We start from the raw sequence: 22,951 nt of genomic DNA on the forward strand, positions 1-22,951 counted from the left end.
GGGGACAACGACACTGCTTTTAAAGACTCCGTCGAGGGGACTGATTTTTTCGACTAAGACAATGTTGTCGAGTCAGAAAGCCAGTGATGAAGGCACTTTCCCTACCAGGCAGGGACGTCACGTGCTTCTTACATCTCAGGTCTTGAGATACTGTGCGGCGCCAAATCAGCTCATTAACAAACAGTCACTGGATCCACACCATCTACTCCGGCGTACCGTGCTGGCGGTAAATCATATGTTTGCGACCAAGTAATGATAGGGAGATTCTACTAGGGAAAACCAGAAAAAGGCCCTTAAACATAGTATTAGTGAAATGTCATTCCCTGTTACTGTGATCATATGCTTTTGTAAATATGTGCTTCATCACAGCAAAATGTTACACAATCAGCGGTTCTAACAGATATTCTAGAAGAACTCAACTACAAGGCCGTGGATAGTTATGTTGGCTGAAGTTGAGGATGTCCCCAAAGTCCTTGTCCCCAATTCAGATGACCAACTACATAAATTATGCATTTGAGTGTAGGTTAAGTTTGTAGAAAGTCACTTTAATAATATACTATTTATTTGTTTCTCTGTAGTTCAGAATACTCAGGATTTTACTAACAAAACTAGGCCAATTTAACAAATGTTTTTATGTTTTATATATTAATTATATTCCTTCAACCTCTGAGTGAAGCTGTGTTTTCTATGGTTTGGTCAAGTTTTAACCTTTACCATACCTCCTTCTTTACCACATAAATTGCTTTTCAATATTCTTGAACCTACTGAACTCAAGGGAAGTAAAAGCGATATCTATACAGTTTGTGTCTATAGTTCCATTCAACAACTGATATACAAACGACCGGCTTACCTGAAATTTAGAAGTACTTTACCTGATTTAAAAATTCTTACAATGCTTTAGTCAGTCTCATTGATGAAGTTCAAGCTTTTAAACAACGTGTATGTTAGGACTAGTTTTCTTACAGTGGCTGAACTGAAATCTGGATCTTTAATATGTAACTCGGTTCTGGGTTCTGTTTTTAATCATGACCCTGGAAGGTACCAGACTCTATGAAGTGAGTAGGAATAGGATAGACGAGAAAGTATAGAAAAAGTAGAAATCAGAGGAACTGTGAGAGAGTCTTGACTAGAAACATTTTAGAAACAACTGAATAGAATTTTTTCTCTTCATGAAAAGCTATGTACACTAGCAACAAAACAAAGGAAACAAACAAACAAACAAAACAACCCACATGTATAGATTTCACTTACAGATGGTTGAAAAGTGATTTTCTATGATCCTATAATACTTTATATCATTATCTGTAATTAAATTACCACGAAGCAAAAATAATCAACTTAAAAGAATATAAAGTATTGAAAACAATTGCTAGGCTAAATGGCATTCTTTTTCATAAAAGAAAGTGACATATACGACAAAGTGGCAAAAACGGAACGGAGTGAGCTGTAGTTAAGTGTAAATCCTTGTAGCGATGCGAGTCATTTGTACTATCCTTACTTCTTTGAATAAATTCAGATGACAGCCCTATTTCATTTCTTCATTCAGTTTGGAGGCCAGATGGCATTAGAATCATTTACTTCACCTTGTTGTGCTTAATTACTACAATCAACACACTATTTTCCAAATTAATCATAACAAAGTAATTTCATTAGTAACACAGCAGGCTGTTGAATTATTAGCATCATAACAGTTTGCAAACAATTAAACTTTATTTGAACCTTAAAAATTTGCAGAGTGGAACATTATTGTAAGATCTAATGGCAATAGAGTACGAATTCAGTATAGAGCAAATAATCAAGCAAAATGCTATATAAAATATGACTTACAATCACCTTTGAAAAAAATTAGCTCTCTAACTGTTCATAGAAAAACAAATAAAACTAAGCAAACATAATGAGAACATAGCGATTAGCATATTTCCTAACAAGCCATGTTGCTTAAATTCACATTAATGATATTATTATGATCTTGAAGAGTGTGTGATGTATTGCCAAGGGTGCCAAGAAAAGTTTCTCTCTGGTAGTACACAAATGATTTCACCAAATGAACACAAAGTTGTCATGAACTGAAAGTAATGATCCTTCTTCCTGTCACTCCAATTTTAAATCGTTTGTTTGCTTTTTCTATCTCCCTCCTAGACGCAAGTTAGAAAAAGAACAAAGGCCAGAGGAGCTCTGGACAGAAGTTAACACTGTATCTCTGTATCGTCGCCATCCACAGAGAGACAGACTATCGGGCTTGGAATTGTTGGTCATCCGTTGGCAAAGGACTCCCTCTCCTGGATCAACTGTAAAAGGAGGCAGAAATGTTCTCAGGGCTTTACATGCTGTGAGAGTTTGTGCCTGAGTGGGGGAGGGGGTCTCCAAGCGGCGTGGTTTGCAATGAAAAGCTGCTGCCATCTACCGGCCCAGGGCTCAAACCTTCACTTAAGCCAGGAACGGGAAACCTGTCTCCATCCAACTAGCAAGTCTACACTGTCAGTGGAAACCTACGACTGCTTCTGCTTTGCAACCTCTCAGGCTTTGCAAACCAGTCCATTAGCTTCATTTCCGTTTATCTTGCTTTTTCCCAAGATGATTTCGATCTGTTCCAATGGCTCGTTATTAGGAAAAGATTAACGAGCGCACAAATTAATTTCTGAACGCTTGAACTCAATAATGTCAAATTTGTATAGAGTTTGCCCACAATCCCTAAAATTAGTATTTTTTAACATTTCAAATCACATGATCATGGTATTGAAGGAATCATGGTAAAATATACACTCGGAAATACTGCTAGTCAGTAGTTCTATATTAATAATGGAGGTTTTAAAATTTTATCAGCTTGTTTGCGTGGTTACACTCTTTATCTTCATAAAGCAAAGATCTGAAAAGTTCAATGAAGGTCGTACCTACTAATCAAGGATTCGGCATGAGGAGATGATGTGTACTCCAAATACTTATCCATTCAGCAGTACGTTTTGATATATATTAAGGCCATACTGGTACCTTATAGGCATTCAGAATACCTTTGATCTCAAATATACATAAGAAGGCATTGATATAATTTTGCAGATCTTGCCTAGGCAGCACAGTGTACAACTCGAATGTCAGGCTAACGCTACCTTTCCACTCACCTGTGGGTGTGTGTGCCTGCTGTGGTCGCTACGCCCTTCTCTCCGAGCCTTCCTTTTGTTTTCGTGGCTCTGAGACGTGTAGCAGAGACGCACGTCTGGGGTCGCGCTGTTTGTGGTGGGCCCGTAAGACCACAGCCATGATCAGGCAGGATTAGAGCGCTCTGGGCCGTGCCTTCTTACTTTGGGAATACACTGAGATTCTTTGGGCCATTGTATTAGTGAGAATGGGGTCTCTTATGAATTTTTTATTTTATTAAATTAAGACTATGGTAGAAAATTTTGGCAAGCCCTTCATCAGATGAGGGTGTTTATTAATGACCCAGGGCTTTACACAAACCAAGGTTCTGGTCTGTACATGCAGAAAGTGACAGTAACTGCCACTTGCAATTCTATCATTTTTTTTCTTTCTTGTACCTATATTTAACATAAGGTAAATCTGCTAATCAGTAAAAATTCTTTCATGAAAACATGTTACTATTGTGAGAAAAATAAATAATAAGATAAACCGCAAAATTTTAACGCCTTCTTCTTTAGGTAGCATCTACCAAAAACTTGCACGATATATTCAATTTAAATTTTTATGAAATTACATATTACAGTCTCAAAAATAATTGATATCTAATTACCATATTAAGAGAAATTACAACTCATACTGGGAGTAGCAGTGACTATGTGGTACATATAAAACAGTGCTGAATTCTTCACAAATCAAATGAGTAAATAGAAACTACAATTATTTCTTTGCAAAATAGCAACAGGTATAACTTTACTGCTTGCATCTAATTTACATGAATATCCTTCACTTAATTTCACATCCCAGGAATATTACAATGAATGCATAAAATAGCAAAGACACATGATGTTCAACAAAACAAAGAAAGGTTATGAGCTGTCACTCGGGCTTTCACGAAGATTCTAAACCCAAAGCATCTGCAGAGTAGCAGGAGAATCTTCCTTTTCTGCAGGCGGAAAAGGGAAGTTGCATTATGATTTTTTTCTTCAATTGAAATGTTGATTTTTCCTGCTTAGAAAAAAAATACTTTTTTTTTTTTTTAGCCAAGGAAAAATGAATGCTTACTCAAACTTCTGTCAATTTAGTTCCTCAGAAAGGCCATAAAAGTGGTATTTTACTAAAGAGGAAGAGGTTTGGCATAACAGCTGGCTATTATGAAAGGGACTGTCTCTAAATAATCTATTTACTCCCAAAGTAAATTCTATGAAGTTATTTTTAAAATTAAACCATTTTTTAAAAAAAAAAAAAAAAGAAGATAATGGTTTGGGAGCACAATCTCTGTGTTCCAGAAAACTACAAATACTTTTAAAAAGGCAAAGACTCGTAACGCAGAGACCAAGAGAACATATGAGCTATTACAGAATATTGGATTAAAATGTACTTACCCAGGACTCTCAAATATCATACATCTCCATTATGTAGGCTTTCGGCACCAAGCCAATGGCTCCCTTCATTTCTCCTACCCACCAGCCATATCTATTGTATTCCTAATTGAAAACAATATGCAATATTAACCTTTAGACTGGTGAAAGTACAATGTCATTTGTATGCAACTTCTTAGAAATGTTGTTTCTTTTTATAAAGTTACAAGAGCTTGAGATGCAAATTGAAACATTTTAATCTTTTGTTTCTGGACACTTTAAAAATGCTGTTAGGCAAAGATTTAAATTAAGTATAAGACAAAGCCTGTTTCTTACTCAGTGTAGAACACGGCAACAGACACTTATAAGAACCTAGTAAGTAGAACTATGCTTCCTCAGTGCTGGAGGAAGCAAGGTTACAGCCAGGACACTTAGGATACTATCTCTGCCTTCAAGAAGCTTATCATCTAGAGCAAAGACAGAATTTTCTTTCCCCACAGTAAACTACTTAATTCCTAAACTCATATGACCGAAAATCATTTAGAATGTAGAGGTATGCCCTTCTTTAAGAAAATCTACTATATGACGTTTTAAACAGATAAGTTAGAGAATAAGGAAACAATAATAATACCAAAAAAAATATTTCTTTACAAAACCCTTCACAAAAGGGCTCCTTTGAAAAAGCTTCCCCTAAGATATTCATTGTTCTTTTTATCGATCATAAACTGCATTACATTAAAGATGAGTAGAAGGGATCGGAAGGTGGTGTTAGAGCCACTGTCACAGTGAAGATCAACAGGAAATAAAAGTATCTCGAGTTGTAAAGGTGAAATTTTCACACAGCTGTGGAAGAGTGACGGATGCGTCGCTCTTGCCTTTACCCCGCGATGTGAGATGAGCTGCATCTCCATCTCCCCTTTGCCTCCACTGACAGACAGCGCCGATGCTCTGGGTATCGCAAACACTCTGTCACCGGTCTCGCGTGTCTGCCACATTGACTAATGTACTTTTATTTCAAATTTATTTATGTTTACTGAGATACAAACAAAATAAAATGAATTACAAGTTTCGAGAATAATATCTTTCAAAAGCAATACTCTGCAAAAGCACTGTAGGACCCAAATTTAATTTTTCATATAGATAAATTTTTAAAATCAATCCCCAAAGTAATTCAATAGGCTATGATTGTCCAACATCTGAGTCATAGATAAATGTGCGTATGTATATTGAGTTATGTGCGGGGTGAGAAAGTTAATACAGGCACAGACTTAACATCTGAATTGATGAGCATGCTACTGATCAGAAAGGAAAATCATATAATTCAGTATACATGTAGCAATATTAATGTGTGTATTGATATGTAGTCAGTCTATCAATACAGAGGCTATTGGATCACAATCTATAAGTGTTTTTTTTAACAGTGAGATATATGAGAATTAGGTTTACTAAAAAGAATAAGGCGGAAGAAAAATGGGAAGAAAGGCTAATTCTGCACTTGTTCTAATTAGGGCACAGCTCTGGCTTACGAGGCAGTGGGTTCAAGATTTTAAGTTTAAAAGTTCACTGATGAAGTAAATTAGTGGACAAAACTATCCAAGAAATGAAAATAGTCTGATGCCCAGAACTCAATGATGATGAGTAAAATGTATGTAGGATATATTTATCAGAAGAACATACCAACTTACTGAAAGCTAAGATTAGCAACCATTATATCCTAATAGGTACCTAATAAAACTGCCCTTTTCAATTTTTAAGGCAATGAATACAATCAGAGCCTAATGCTTAACAAAACAAATGTATTTAACCTTTCAGAGGCCAAAGACTTACACTGTTAAGATTTCAAACTGGATGGTTAATAGGGTAAGCATACGTGTGAAAGCTCCTTACCAACGCCAATCTAAGATTTCCAGTTGATTCTCTGGAAGGAGGAACTGGTCACCCAAAGAAGGCACGGAACACATTCGATGAGAGGGCATATTGTGACCCAAACCGGCTTGCAGAGAAGAGGCCGCAATCCAGGTTTCAATGTTTAGATTCAAATTTTAAACCAGAAAGTTCATATTACTTTATAATATTCTGCCTTGGTTATAGCCTGTCCTCTCATTTAAGGGACTGTTATTCTCAGAATGCTGACTCACATCCAAATTTAAGAAATCGATTTCCAACAAATCACTTCAACAAAGGACCGAAGACATGCTTCACACGTGAGAGACTTCTGCGTGACGGTAACTGGTAAGATTCATTAAGTAGGAAGCACAGTTGTAAACAGCAGGGAGGAGCTTAGTCAGCTGTAAACAAATCCCTTCAAAGTAACATTCTAGGGAAAAAAAAGTTTTAGACTAAAATCATCTTAAATGCCTCACTTAATTAATTTAAAATAATTGAAAAGCATATGAAATAAACACCTCATAAAAGTATTCTAAAATATCACAGGCTTAAATCAGAAAAGGGTAAAAATAAAAAAAAAAAATTAAAAAAACGGAATGTTTACTACTTTACATCCGTAAAGAATTCCATATAATACTCCTGTGTGGAATTAAGAGGTAAGATAAAATAGAGTGAGGTAAAAATCTAGTAGGCAAATTTATGGGTTTACGCTGCAGCCACTGGAGGACGTCCACAAGACTGCAAACACAGAGGCTGTTACTTTTATTATTACCATCCTCTGTACGAGCCTCTTGAGCAACATGAATCCCAATTAAACCATTTGCAGCCTATAAATTGGAATGAACATGCTTCTTGGAGTACAGCATTCTACAGGATTCTAAACTTCGGCCTGAAGATTCAATATCATACAAGGTTGCCTTTTGGAGGAGAAAATCTGCCTTTCTTTGCTTTCCCCCAAACAAATGTTACTTACAGTGGAAAATAATGCAATCCGTACACTGATGTCTTGCGGTCCACATACTGATTACGGAATTGTTCTAAACGTCACAGGTGGGTCATTAAAAACAACAGCCTTCAAACCTGGTCTTGTTAATAAACAAAAAATAAAGAGACAAAACCATGCCAGGCTGCCATCTAAATCTCTGCAAGGATAGGAAGCCTCCCGTCATCTTTACGGCCCGTGAGCGTCAGGTACAGAAGACGTGCCATCTGGTAACCCTCACCCTATTCGGCTCTTAACGTCAACTGAAACGCTAACATAGGCAAGTGACTGTACTTCAGGAGGACTGATAAAATAATGAAGAGTCCTTTAATCTACAGGAAACCATTCTAGTCAATTTATAAGAAATATTGCATCCCTTTGTAGGACGTGTAATTATTTTCTATTAATCATGTGCTATAAAGCTACATTATGCGGTTATTCTGTTATCACTAGGAAGGGGCCTGCAGTCAGCTTCTGACAATGTTAGGCAATTACTAACACAAAGCTTCTTTCTGCCCCCGTAGTAATGCTATCAAGATCCAGAGGTGCAGTGATGCTTATTGTATAAAAATAGTACTCGAAGGAAATTCAATCTCTGCAAAATGGATGGCTTTAAGGCAAAATGCAAAGGAAAAGAGCAAAACTTCCCCAATAATCGAAGAAAGTAATCGTAAAGCAGCTCTGAATGGTGGTGATTTAACTCCTCTGTTTTCAATTCTCATACCATTAAAATCACTTTTATTTGTAGTTAAAATTTTAGGCCTCAATTAATAGGTATTAAGCAATAAATTAAAGCGATTACGTAATGAGGCAGGAAAAAAGGACTAGTTTTGATAACGTGAAACGGGGACTTTCTCCAACACAATAGTAAACACATGTCCATGTTTACTCACTCACTAAATCCTCTGTCTCTGCCAGTGTGTTATTTTACACTTAAAAAAGGCCCCAACGTTTACTACTTAAATCCTTTTCAGCACCACGATTCTCATTTTTCAAGTAGGTTAATCCACTTTCTGCTAACCATATGGTAAAAGAATGCTGCCTTAACAGAAACTTGAAACACTAATAAGGTTTTGTGATGTACTGCCCCTTTCAGAAATTAGTTACCGATCTGTTTGAAAGCAACAGGTGTTAGAAGGGCCCGTTTTTCAAACATATATCTGTCTTCCAACTATTCGCTGTGATATTTTCAATTTTTCAAATTATTTATAAACATTGTAATAGTACAAAAAACTAGACAAAGGTTTAAAATGTGGAAATACTTTCTTCCAGGCTACCTCTTCAGGCTTTTCCTTTTTACTAGCTCCAATTAGAAATTTTATAAGAACTCTTTCATTTCTCATACATCCATCACTCAAAGGTTCTCTTAAAATGTATGAGAACTTGACAGCCTCAGTGTTTTACTATTTTTATCTACACATCTGCTGCTCCAATCAGTCTCCTGACCTGTTAAATGAGAAAACTGACAGACAAGGTCCTCCATGATGTCTGAACACCACCATTCATGAACCTGCTTGAAGACACTAAGTCTCCTGGTAGCTTATGGAAATCAACCTTATTACTTTATAATTTACTACTAAGGTGTGACTTTGCGTTACTCTGATTCAAAGAATTACTATTTTTTCTCCTTGCACTGCGCATTCCATTTTTAAAGCAAGAAAGACAAAGGACAAGTAAGCAAACTGATAGTAAGAATTTAATTCTTATAATAAATTTTAGTTTATATTCCAGAATCAAGAAACACTTAATTCAAATTTCTACCCTGTCAACATTTACAGTACTATACGTAAAAAGTGATCGAACTGATGATTCACAGATACTGTTAGGCAAAGAAAGATCCAGCTGGGCTCAGTAAAGGCAGGTCGTGGTACTCAGTGTGTTTCGCCAACTAATACACGACTGCTAACCCGTCCTCAGGGTCGCCCGCTCCTCTCCGTTCCAACGTCACCACGCCCGCTCAGGCCGTCATCTCCGCAGCCTGGATTATTGCATCATGAGCTCTGCCTCTCTGTGCTTCCCAGAAACCGCCCTTGTCAGGTTGCTCTGCTCCTCCGAGAACTGATAGCAGCTCCTTAGACTAGCCCCTCAATGCATTACCTGTGAACTCCTCACCTTGGCTCTCCCTGACCCTGCTGGCAACCTTCTCTCGCTGCTCTGACCTGCACAGCGCAACCTCCTCCACTGCACTCACTCCTACCTCTGCACCTGCTGCTCCCCACCCCCTCGCCCAAACTCTCACCAGAGACTGAAACCCAGCTCAAGTTACCCATCACCATGAATTTCCTCTGATTATCTAATCTATACCGACGTCTGTCATTTCAAGCTGAGGATTTATTCCTCAGTAGATTTTATGTACTGTACTTTTGTCCTTTCGACTAAAATAAAGCGCAAACTCATTGAGATCAGGGCAATGTCTTATGCTAAATCTGCGTGCCCTACCCTGCAGAATGTGTAAAAGATGTTTAAAGAATATGTACAGGATAATGAAACATACTCTATCTACATTATGGATGATGCACCAGTTGACTATCTTATTTTCTTAAGAAATATAATTTCCAATAAAAAATATCCTTCCCTTTGTGTACATTAGACATCTTGAAGAATTTTAGGAATGACAAACAGTTAAGATTTATTCTGCAGTACGTTTAGCTTCGCAGTCCGAAGCGTGTGCTGCTACTCGTGGCTAGCCGTGGCCCGCCATGTTTCCAAGGCACCATATGCGATGCCTGTGTAAAGAGCTCACGTCCCATCTGCAGAAAGAAAGAGATCTGTCTCCTGCAGAACTGGGACCAAATGATCCCACTCCGAAGAAACGAGTGCAGCTGCATTTATTGTAAGTACCGAGGAGGTTAAGACAGAACTCTGCAAAGGTAGAAACGAAGGGGCAGGTATGAGGGGCAAAATGCTGGGTTTTCAGCTCCTGTTTACTATTCTTGTGATTATTTTCTCAGAAGAGCCAGAGTCTCAATGCTAACTATGTTACTAACTAGCTATGCGGCCTTGGGTGATGCTCAACTTCTTTAGGGATGATGTGTTTAATTGTTTATTTACATCACTCTTTGAGACTCCACAATAATCCAGTTACATATTGAACATAAATCAAGAAGTCTAAGTATTACATATTTGGACCCCCAAAGAATTACCTTCATGAAATCTGTCATCATACTATAAATCTTTTTGTAGAGGGTATTACCTACCATGGTTGTACTGATTATAAAAAGTTGTTCAGGTCAGGTGATCATTGAACATTCTAGAAGTTCATGTGAGATTTTTTTTCTAAGTAGCCAGTACTAGGAAAAGCCAAGATATCTACTTTATGATTAACAGGAATTATTAGCTCCTCGTCTCTTCCTTCTGCAGTCTGGTTGCCAAGAAGCCCAGGGCCGAGTCAGATGCTCGGCTGTGGAGAGTCCCTTGCCCTGGAAAGTCTCCACAGAGGAAGTCTTTTTTTTTTTTTTTGCCTTTCATTCACTTTCTCCCCCATTATCTTGAGCCTTGAGATTTCCTCACCTGTAAAGTGAAGGGCCAGCACTAAGGTTTTGCTAACTCTCTGATTCTACGATTTTAAAGTTTTTAAGAAGTTCAGGATTATTCCCCATTTTTAACTGTCTTTTCATAAACACATATTTAACATCTGTCTGCTGTACGTATTGAGGATACGAAAATACAAATACTTGAGACTCTGTCTCGAGGAGTGCAGAGCTGAGAGGGAAACAGGAGCAGCAAAGCAGGAGGAGAAGAGGCTTCAGGGTCAGATGCGCGCTGACTCCAGCAGGCACTTCCCTCGCTGCTGGGCCCAGGCGGTTTCCATAACAACCTTACTAGCCTCGGTTTCCTCATCTGCAAAATCACAACACCATACACTTCGCGGGGTCACCTTATGAATCAGGCGAGGGGAAGCACACTGAGTGCCTGGAACAGGGTATTGCAGGTGTTTCATTCCCTCGTCTCCCTTCCTACTAACTGGTGAGGCAAAATACCAGGGCAGCAAAAAGAAAAAATAAATAAAAAATAAATAGAGTATTTCGGAGTGCACTATATCTATATATACGGCCATCCGATTGCCGTGAGCAGTTCTCGACCTGCTCGGCCAAAGGGAATCTGGTCGTTAAAGGGATGAGGAGGGAGACGTCTCAAAGGAGTGAAAGTGTGCCATGTATACACATTGGGATGATGGATTTTCCAATTTAGGATTTAAAAAAAAATGATCAGCATAGTGCTTTTACGATGTTGGGTTTCTGTTTGCTTTGTTTTTGCTTCTGGCAAACCCTTGTTTATTCTACGTAGAATTAAACCACACAGGCCCTGCAGCCCGTAGCAGCCCCTCCGCTGCCAACTCCCCTCACCTGGCCGCTCCGACACTGCCTTCTGGTTCCCTCTCTACCTCTCAAGCCGGTGCAGGGCTCAGCCGGGTAGCCTGCCTCCATGTGCACCTTCCCCTTGCACCCGTCAACATTTTCCTGGAATGCTTCCTCCACTTTATGTAAGAGAAAAGCGGGAAGTACTTGAGCATGCTGTTCGCAAGTAAATGACGGGGAGTCCCATGAGCGGAACCAGAACATCCCCGGACGGACGGACGTGGTGCTGTTTCCATAAACTGCACGTCACTACGGGGGAGGGGCGGCTGCCGAGCAGTGGGTCCACTCGCTCCTGCCTCGCTGCGTCCGCCTACCACGCCCCCATCCCGACAGCACAGCGGCGAAAGGGCACCGGCCCAAACACACGCCGCCACAAACACAAACGCTCCTCCGTACTCCTCCGAAGGCTGGAAGACGCGACAACATTTGGGGAATGAGCCTACAATCGACAACCTGCGTCCTATATGGACACGTCCCAGTAACTCTTCAGCAGGTGGTTAGGCTGTTCGTGGCACAATGGGTCAGAAGGTCACAAAGGAAAAACGACCTGTATTTCTCTATGACAGGAGAGCTCAGTGAGACTTTCGACTTATTTTATTTTTCTGGTAGGTTTGAAACCTAAAAAAGCCCAAGTAACTGAACCTTTTCCACATTTTCATGAGAAGCAAATGATCAGTGACAGTCACAACTCACCAGCCACTGGGAAAAGTCACAGACAAATATAAAAAGAGGCAATGGATCTCCAACCAATATATACTAAGAAAGAATTAAAAAAAAAAAAAAAACCCTTTATCGTATATTAGCGAATACCGTCGTCAATCTACATTTTCGGTTTTTGCCTTAATTCACGTCACATATCCCCTAGACTAGATAAAATGTTCCAGGAGTCTTAACTCTTATTTTTCGGTTAATACTAGACAAAGTAGCATGCCTCTTTCCTGCTGAAGCATAGCTCCTCTGTCATTAAGTCTCTAAAAGTAATTTATTGCTTTAAAAGTAAGAATTGGAATGTGGTGAGCAATTTACCGATGAGTCCAGATTGAAAGATAAACTAGGAGAGGATGTAAATCCAGAATAGCAAGTAGAATAGCATACCAAAGAGCTATGTGCAGCTATGGAATATGCCTATAGCTATGCGCCTGGATCCTGCCATAAAATTATAAAATTTCACATAGTTCTAGGAAAACACTATTAACAATGATATCATGTCCACGTTTGAGATGGTAATAAAACTGAAATGCAAACTATTTAAAAAAATTTAGCATGATTTTTAAACAACACAATTCCTAAATAAATAAATGTTTCCCACTTCAAATATAATTTTCACTCCATCAAATTAATCTGAAACAGGCCTTGTGCTTCAGAGTTAATTCATTAACAACGCAGCTGTCATTAAAATTACAAATTTCAGTTTTATCCACCCCAGACAATGTGCTCCATTTTGGGGGGGGGGGGTGAGGGGGGGAGATTTCTACATCACCATTGAATTACGTAAGTATATAAAGTGTTTTAACACATAAAAAACAACAGCAAGCCCTATATGAAAAGAACCATAAGCAAAACGTTGCTGGCTTTTAGGCAAGTAGGATTTAGATTTATTATTAGTGAGGTTCAAAGGTTGAAACTGAGAAGATGTGGGGTACTTTGAAGGAGGGGCTAGCCCAGCCAGGCCTCACACGACAGCTGTTAACTGGAAAATGTTCAAAAGGGGAGGGGGAAGGGCAGGGCCTCTGCCTACTCTTCTCTCTTCATTACAACATTCGATTTTCACTAAAAGTTTAAAAAGAAAGGTTAAGATTTGTATAACTCTCAACAGAGGCCTAGAATAAATAAGTCACCCCCAGACTGAGCACAGCCGATACCCCATCAAGGCTTCCTTGCAAAAACAGAAAAGAAACTCAATTTTAAAATCAAACTATATTTCTATAATGAATTTTAATGAAGACAGCCTAATCGTCAAACTAATTAAACACTATTATAATGCACACCATTTTATTTCATTTGTTTAAATGTTTATTTATATTGAAAGAATGCATAGTTTCTTAAACTATCTTGTGTTGCCTTTTTTTAAGAGTGTTTTAAGAATTGACAAGCTTCTAGGAGGTAAGGCAAACAGTAATAATTAAATACTGCAAATTATAAATCAATTATTAAAAGCAAGTATATTTCCTTAAAATCTTTTAATGGTGTTATTAGAAAGTAACAGCATTAATATCTCTACAAAGTATGCATTTGCAATGTCTCTATAAATACTGTGTTAGACTCCTTAAAATGTATTCTTCCTTACATATACAATTTTTACATTTAATTCAGAATGATGAAAAAATTTTCATGGTTAATGCTAATACTTTATTGACATGAGATAGAAAAGTAATAACCCATAGCTGGATTTAAAGTTGGATTTATGACATCATTTCGATTGTGCACATTAGCGGCAATTGCCTGCACCACCCATTCTGAGCCACTAGATGGTGTAAAAAATAAATTAAAATGGTAAAATTTCATTCTATCACTACGTCTAAATATAACTCTGAGACTAAACAAATTTCTAGGCGTATAACGATGCTAGTGATTTCTATACTAATTGTACTTTTCAAAAAAAGTCTATTGATATATAAACATCAGTTCTACCTTGATCTAGAAACAAGCCCTTTTAAAAATTTTTTCACTCTCTTCTAAGGGCCTTGAGTTCTAAATTTATAATAACACCAAGCATTCAAACTGCTATTAAATGAACTTATGATATTCATTTAAGGTCTGTGTTTGCTAAAGTTTTGATGAAAACTGGAAGGCCAAACCAAATAAAAATTAGTGTCTCTGGAAAGTCCAATCTGAGCTTGCCCAAAGCAAAGCGGAGAAGTCAGAGTTTTCACAAACATATACTGAATCCAAAAGCAGCCAAGATTTAGCTGGTTGAGCCAGTGAAGTCCACAGCTGGGTAACATGGGTAGATAATCACTCTGCCAATGGTGATGATGTGTTGGCTAACAACGTCTCGTCTCTTCCTTCAGGAACCAAATACCCATCCCTAGAAGGCCCATCGTGAAATGGTGCTGAGGGTAGAATTTAAAGCCTTGTGAAGGGCTGACAAGAGAAAGCATTTTAGGTCTACCCATGCCCAAATAATGGCACTTATAAATTTTAGATGGCACTATGTTCTTCCTATATGCTGGACCACCACTCGCCTTGGTTCTATGATCAGGCTTCACACACAGAATTACAATCTCTACAAAACATTTTGGGGAGTACTGGAACCACCTCCCTGAGATCAACCTCTCCTGGAAACTCAGAACTATGATGCACATATGATTAGATTTTAATTTCATATTAATAGGAAATGACTTTCTAAGACAATGGTAGGCATGAGACATGCCTACCACAAGGATGCTTGTTTCTCAGCCCGCCCTGGAGGTTGGTTCTCTGAGGCTTTCAGCAGCAAAGACTGCCTGAATCACAAAGAAGGCTCTCAGAACAGATACACACAGGCTTTATAGGTTTCATATTTACCATAGGAAAAAAATGGCCACACGCTATTTATCCCTATAATCTGAAATTCCAAGTGGAAGCTAATCAACCTTTCGATTCCATACACAATCGTGGCTAAATTGGTGAAAAAAAACTGTGAGCTAAGTAAATTTGAGGAATGATTCCGAGAAAGTTTGTTAAGAACGGAAACTAATCAGTTTCGTTCCTATATTAAGCAATTAACTCAAAAAATGAGTGTCTTAACTCAAGACAATTAAATGCTTAATAACAGACTTAATCCAAGAGTTGTGATATGGCTATCTGTAGCTTCCAAGAACTAAAAACATCTTTCAAAAAAAAAAAAAAATCCCATACTTATGAACAGAGGACTGAGAAATAAATGACAAGTCTTAGCCTTGGCACTTCAACTAGCAATTATCACAGCTGGCTATATTTACTTACTAAATATTTTTCCCTTATAATCTCCAAGTGCGTATATCTTTTTTTTTTTCTTTTTTATCCTTGGTGTCTAAATGGGTCCTGGCACATTATAGGTACTTTATTACAGTTTCAAATAAAACACAAAGAAGAAAGAAAAGAAGGGAGGGAGAGAAAAAGGGAGGAGAGAGGAAAAGAGAGAGAGAGGGAGGGGAGAAGGAAGGAAGGCAGATTCAAGCACGCACACACACACACGCACATGCACACATGAGCAGAAAGCCCTGGTCTGGGAGTCAAGATACACAGTTAAGTTGGCTCTGGTACTTTCTTGACCCAAGTTCTCTTATCTATAAAAACCATGAATAGATAGATGATCCCTAAGATCCCTCACTCAAATGTTCCATGATTCTCTGTTATGATTTTACGCACCAGCCAACCACTGTTAAAATTCAATAAGTGACCTTATTTCCAAATTACTTTCTATATCTAACAAGTCATGTTATCTTTCTGAAAAGTCCAAAATATTTCTGTAATCAAGAAACCACATTAAACTCCTAGACTTATGATTTATACAACGTTTCCACACTCCTATTAAATAGTTTCCATACATCATTTGTTTCTAAAATTACCTCATAAAGTAGACTGAAGGAGATATTTTTGACTAGCCATATTATCGTAGGGAAAGTTAAATGTGAAGATGAAGGGAGTTCACACACAGCATCCGAAGTGTAATCACAGTAAGAAACCTAGACCTAAGGGCAGGAAGATTCTGGATAGTCCAGTATCTTAAGAGGCAGAGGTATGATTTTTTTATATATATAAAGATGAGTTTGTGGCAATACACTTTGCTATTACATTTACCAAAACTATTATGTTAAATTTTTAAGAAATTACCTAAACATGTCTGAATAGAAAAGCATTGCTCTTAAATTGTCGGAACACCCGATATATTTACATAAAGATGAAAAACTTGTTCTATAAACACAGTGTTTCCAGTAGTGAATGGCAGACAAAATCAGAATAAGCACACAGAAGAATAAAAAGGAAGAGGAAAGAAAAACATAATAAATAACCTAATACCTTACAATGTTAACTCTCCCATAAGTATATTGTTTCTGGAGAAGGCAGTGCGTGGATGTGAGCCAAAGGCTGAAGTGATAGGTAAACACAGTGTTAAGTTGAATCCTGTTATCTGATTGTGTTTAAATTTTGATTACATTTCACTTGACAAAATAATTAATTATTGTGAACTCCCAATTGTTAACAAGGAACTAGAAGAATTCCAACTGGCATTTTTCCCCAGCGTTGCATTCCAAATGCATAAAAATTTAGCTTTGTATTCAGTCTTTGCATTTGGGGGCATCTTCTTACCTTGCTAAGAATGTAAATCACATCGCCACGTTTAAATGACAATTCATCAGAAAGAGCACCTGTGCAGTCCCATAAACCCTGGTAAAAGTTAGCATAATCAGTGCTTTTATCACCTAGGAAGAAAGAGAAAACGAGAGTTAGAAGCTTTCGTGTAATGGACCTTCATTTAAAAATGAACCAACAGAAATTAAAGGGCCACCCCAAACCACCAAAATAGTCTAAAAAGATTCTTTCCTGATTCAAGGAGCATTTTGTTATACCCACATAAGAATCCTACTTCTTATCAGCTAATTAAGGACCACTTTCCAAAGAATCTGATTTCGAATGTCTTTTTCCTCGCCTTTCTTATGTATCTAAAACCTGTGACTGCAACGTGTTCTCATCCAGCACCTGAAGATCACTTCCCACTTATTTTATACGTGGACCTAAGCACGTCCGCAACATGGTTTGAACAAGAGACCCATACTGCATAATGAGCAATATCCATGGGCAGCGATAAACACATTGCAAAATAACCATCTTACAGAACTTGGGATACTTCATAAAAATAACGATAAAGGAGCGAAGGTACAAATCTAAACCAAACTAGGGAACGTATGTTTTTTGTTTTTTTTTTTTAACTCTAAAACCTAAAGCTGACTAAAGAAAGATAAAGTGGAAATAAGACGAAGGATTCTTTAGGGACTTTTGTACCCAAACCTCTCTCAAAGTTATTTTAAAAATATTTTAACAACTTAGAAATTGTCAATGCTGAAGCTGCATTTTTCAAGACTTCTGTCAGCCCTAGTTTAGGACGTTAGGCTCTGAATAAACATGCAGCATACACTGGAGTTATCAGCTCATCCTTCTAACAGCATAAGCACAATGGATGTGATGTGCTCAAACTGCCACACAGACCATTAACTGATTGATTATTTAGCGCTCTCCGCTCTGTAATACCACAATAAACTGGGTAATAAATGCTTTGTCACTTATACAATGTGGGTCTCCCGAAACACAGCAGAGAGTTAAATGCACTGGATGCTTTTGCTACACTGAGAACTATTTCCTGTTTTTAATTTCATGATAATTGAGTTTTGATGAGTTAACACAAAAAGAAAGTACGGAGTATCAATGAGATGTCCGAGTATTCACTAACCAGGCAGAACATGCACGTGCTGACAGCTTCCATCACTGGGATGTCATCCCTGGATTCGGACGGGATAACTGTGCCGATGCATGCCGGATCGGGGTTGTCATCTTAGTTTTATCATATGGCTCTCAAAGGCGGGCTCCTTGGCCGTTCCAACACAACTAGTCACATTAGTGTGTCACTAGGGTGTTCGTCTTATTACACACCGTTTGTGATATGTACAAAATGTTACGCTCACTAGAAATCTTTTGAATTCCCTTTAATACCTGAAGTATTTTTAAAAACCAAAAAAACCTGAAATAATATGGAGTCTGAATATTTAGGAAGACGCTACTTCTATTTATTCAATTATACTTTTAAGAGACTAAACGAGGACTAGAATACACAGCCTAGAAAAAGCCTATTAGATCTTTTTTTTCCTCTTCTTTTCTAAGAATTAAAAAAAGAAGAGAGAGGGAGGAAAGGAGGGGAGGAAAATGGGAGCGGGAGGAAAGGAGAGAGGAAGAGAGGACGGAGAGGGACGAATACCTCTGTGACTTCTCCACTCTAGCATTTGAGCACTCATCACTGATAGCAGCAGGGATGTGTACGCGCCTAAGATCCAACCAAGAGCTAACTATGCTTGCCGCCACCCTTCATTATATCCCCCGCCCCCCGCACCAAAGCATGTATTAAGTAAATTCTATAAATGGACACTAGAGGGCACTCTGGCTGGACAGATCACTCCAAATATTGTCAAATTATTTTTTTTTAAGAAAAAAAATTGCTTAATAATAAAGTGACTGATTTCCTTTAAAAACCACTTATTTAGACAAATAGAGATTTAGAAGTTGAAACATCCTAGTCAGATTAAATCAACTGCTAAATGGGTCAAATGTTGCGCCCCATGCAGTCCGTCAGTGTCAGTTTAAAAGTCAAGGAATTAGAGCAAAGAGAGGATGACATCATTTCGCATGCAAGGCCCTCCCCCACAGCCACTGGCCAGGAGGTAAACGGATCTCCATAGCTGGTTTCCCCAACTGAGGTTCCTGTGTGCTCCTCACGCTGCTCTGCCTTAGGCTTGATCCCAAAAGGCTGAAAAAACAAAACTCGGGCTAAAAACTAGAGTACAAGTTGTAGCTTAGCTCGAGCATCCAGTAGCTTCTCCAGCTGTCCAGCCTGCTGCCTGCGCTTCCCTGTTTCAGATGCTCTCACCATAAGTGTTCATTTAAAAGATTTTCGAGAGGTGAGGGGAAGAAGGAAGGAAAAGAATACGATGATTTCGAACACATAATAACCCTTATCACTTAGGGGTCTCTCTGCCCCTCGATGCGCTTGGCGAAACTCCCATTAACACTAATGGGAGTTACAGGAGCGCAGGAGGGGCAGACAGACCCCCACGGTGTGCAAGACGCATCTCTCCCTAGATGAGCATCATGAGCATTTCATTAAATCTCACTGTCGTAAGAGGCGACAGGGCTCGAGATTTGGCGGAACTGGTGAAAAGATACACTTTCTACTGTGCTTTCTATAATCTTGATGATAATGGTACCCAAAGACCAACTTGATTTCTGCATCCCATATGTGAGCTCTGTCAGAGAATAATAAGTTGCTCACGTCACATGACTACACGTACACACAACAGTACACGCCATGTACTAGTCCATCCATTTCAGCACGCACTACCAGATATAAAGTAGAAGAATCACGAGCAGGGAAAAAAACCTGCTGGTGTGTGTATTAGCCTTAGTCTCCTCAGGAAAGTAATGGTAAGATTCTCGGTCTACATCCTAGACCTAAAAATTAGGAATTATCTTGTTTCTTAGAGAGAGCAAGCTCTTCTGGTTTTACTTTAAAATTTTTTAAGTGTGGCTAACCTTACACAAAAAATTACACATAGAAACAGCCTCAGAAGCATGGTGGGTTCATAAAAGTTAACACTGTTCACCTATACACTGAAAAAAAAATCCATGTGAGATACGTTTTTAAAAACAACAAAATATTGGATGGAGCATAATGTCATAAACCACAGATGAGCATACATTCTGAATACAAATTAAGTCTATTTAGTTGTCTTTACTGCATGAATTAATTCTCCTATTCTATCTGCATCACATGACCTATGTTTTCAAAATTATATTTAAAAATATCACCTCTTTATGTTTCTTGTCCTGAGAGGCATTAAGAGTTAAAAAAAAAAAAAAGAAGGAACAGAAAAAAAAAAAAAAATTCTAAATTAGCCAGCCTATGAAGGATTTAAACAATGCACTTGCTACTGCTTTTTAAAAAATACAAAACAGATCATTGGGCAATAATAACAAAGTTATTATGAAAGTATAAACTAAACTTTGGAGATAGTTTTGCAAAAGTGAAGAGACTTTTAAAAATACGGCAACGGATGAAACATACGAATGTAAGATAATGGAGAATCTCTTCTTGAGTAGAGTTATAGATTTAAAAACTATTCTGGGAAGGTAAGCATATTGTACAATGCTCAGAAAAATCAAATGGAATGTTTATTAAACAGATAATAAAAAATATATGCAAGATATGTAAACTGAAACATGAGAACTTATAAGACATACAAATAATTTTGTTTTTGCTTATGCATTTAACATAGTCTGATTTTTTTTCTTTTTTTTACTAAAATCAGTCAATGTGAAAAATATATAACATTCTTGAGTAAGGTTAGAAGTTCACATCATGCGATGCTCAGCAAGATAGTAATACCCTTGTCAGCTCACTGCCCGGCACAGCAAACAAACTTCTAGTGTTACATCTTTGACAGCCTAGGAGAGCAAAGGTCACTGCTATGCAAAAGCATTAAAACTGCTGCTTGAAAAGAATTTCATGTCACTAAAGATAAGAATTATTGCAGTGCTAATTTATAGCTATTGCATGAAAAGCTAGGTCTACTTATTGCATTCCTCTGAGGAAAAACTGATTTTTCCCCGCTTCCCTCAAAGGCAAAAATTTAGGAGATAGTTACTATAAAAGGGGTTTTGAAAAATAGAATCGCTTTAAGCCAAAATACTTATATTTGTGGAAAGGCTATCTATATGTGTCTACCTTCTACACCTGCATTGAAATTTTGAAAAAGGAAACTACACGTCTTTGGCAGAAGCTTTATGACACATAATAAAACACATATACTTAAATTACCATTGAACATCATCCTCGAGGTTTCTCTCGGCCTTAGTGTTTTATAGCTGCGTTCTACAGGACCTGAGAGCTAACATCTAATGACTTCGTCCTTGCTTCCTTTTTGAAAAAAGCGAACGAAAACCTTGCGCAGCAACCTGCTCCCGCTTTCCTGTCCTGGTCCGGAAACCAGGGCTCTGTTTCCTTTCCACATGTCACAGTAGGAAGGACTCTGGAAAGCTACTTCCTGAACACACGCTTCTTGTCCACCCTGCTTCTGACAGCTTGAAAGAGTGATGTATGGACATATCAGAGAGGGGAAGGTGACCCCAAACTGCAGCTCTTTGCGGGACGTGGGATGATATGGCAGACCTTGCCCCAGCTGACATGCGGCGAGGAGGAGGTGTCGAGTCCTGATAAGAAGGCAGGCCTTCTCTTCTTTCCGTGTAAAATAATTGCTGGTTTATCAAAACTAGCCTTGTGCTTGCGCTACAGATGTGGTTTATCTCCCGCTATTTGGGAATAACAACCGGCAAGAGGAGCGGCCCAGACCGTGTGATTCTGTACGTCGCGTGTGCAGTTATTTTTCCAGTCTCAGTCCTAATGAGTACTCGGGGCCACGTGCCAAGCGGAAGTGGATAAGGGGACTATCCTTCCTCGCCTTCTAGGCCAGCAGCGTCCTTTTCCAATTTTTAAGCTGCTGTCACTGGACCCTGGCATTTCTTACCCAATTCATTTGCTTTCTGTGTTAATCATATGCAATGAAGATATGCATGGCCAACATTTAAACAGGCTGCAGATCAATTAGCGGTCTTAAGTTTATCTGATTTTTATCAAAGAAGACAGAGCTGTGGGTCGATTGTCAGAGCCTGTGTCAAGTTGACCTTTTCAGAGATGTCTACATTGCCAGTCCCCTGGGCAACTTGTTGTCCCCTGTTAGTCTCTGAATGGCAGAAGTCTGTTCTGCTCAAGCACAAAGTATACACAGATGTCTATATTACATTCTTATAGGTTTGACAGCAACTGCATGTTGTATCTATAAACTGTCCTTTAGCAGTGACACTTCCTCAATGATGATAAGCTAATTTATGCAACTAAATCTCCTTTGTGCAGAAATGAAAGCTAATTGAGTCATTACAAAGTAATTCAGGAAGGAATACCTTGTATAAATTGGCTTACTTTATAAATCCTTCTCAAGTGGTTTTCATGCATCCTAAATGGGACTAAGCAGCTTATCAGCCATAAGAGATCCAGACCCAGGGAGCCAACTTCAGGGAGCTCTGTGAATGTCTTGAGGGCGGTAAGAAACTGACTAAAAGGAGAGCGAACAAAACCAAAATAAGCCTCCCGGGGAGGCGGCACAACTGGTCACCTGTGGTGTGGTGGGCGCTGTCCTGACTCATCTTCTTCTGCTCGTCCGCCTTCCCGGGACTGCTGTCCTCTTCCTCCTCTGTAAACAAACGACATACACAGCAGATGAAGGGTTTCCGCAGGGAGGACAGTGCCGTGCTCACCCCATCTTAAGAGAAAAACTAAGAGTTTGTGACACATAAATATGCCTTTTCAAAGAAGGAAACCACTCAACATTCACATGCCTTTTTCAATAATCTACAGCTGAATAAATAAACCTCTAGCTATTTCCAAATAGCAACTTCGCCAGTTGGCTTAGTAAATTGAAGATACGTACTCGTGTTTTCACATATGTTGT

At 38.5% G+C, this 22,951-nt stretch overlaps 1 protein-coding gene across 4 annotated transcripts in view; it reads right to left on the reverse strand.

Annotated features, from left to right (window-relative positions):
- Positions 1 to 1,685: 1,685 nt before the first annotated feature.
- SKAP2 (src kinase associated phosphoprotein 2) overlaps positions 1,686 to 22,951 on the reverse strand; it is a 151,284-nt gene continuing 130,018 nt past the window's right edge. The window contains exons 10-13 of one of the 4 annotated variants that reach the window (XM_016135932.2): positions 22,616 to 22,693; positions 16,992 to 17,104; positions 4,515 to 4,616; positions 1,686 to 2,288 (exon numbers count right to left, since the gene is read on the reverse strand). In XM_016135932.2, coding sequence (XP_015991418.1) covers positions 4,524 to 4,616; positions 16,992 to 17,104; positions 22,616 to 22,693 — 284 coding nt within the window. In that variant the 3' untranslated portion in view covers positions 1,686 to 2,288; positions 4,515 to 4,523. Of the gene's footprint in view, positions 4,141 to 4,514; positions 4,617 to 16,991; positions 17,105 to 22,615; positions 22,694 to 22,951 lie in introns of all 4 variants that reach the window. The other 3 variants (XM_016135931.2, XM_016135930.2, XM_016135929.2) reach the window with 3 other exon arrangements.

This window comes from Rousettus aegyptiacus, unplaced genomic scaffold, assembly GCF_014176215.1.
Source record: "Rousettus aegyptiacus isolate mRouAeg1 unplaced genomic scaffold, mRouAeg1.p scaffold_m13_p_13, whole genome shotgun sequence".
Lineage (NCBI taxonomy): Eukaryota > Metazoa > Chordata > Mammalia > Chiroptera > Pteropodidae > Rousettus > Rousettus aegyptiacus.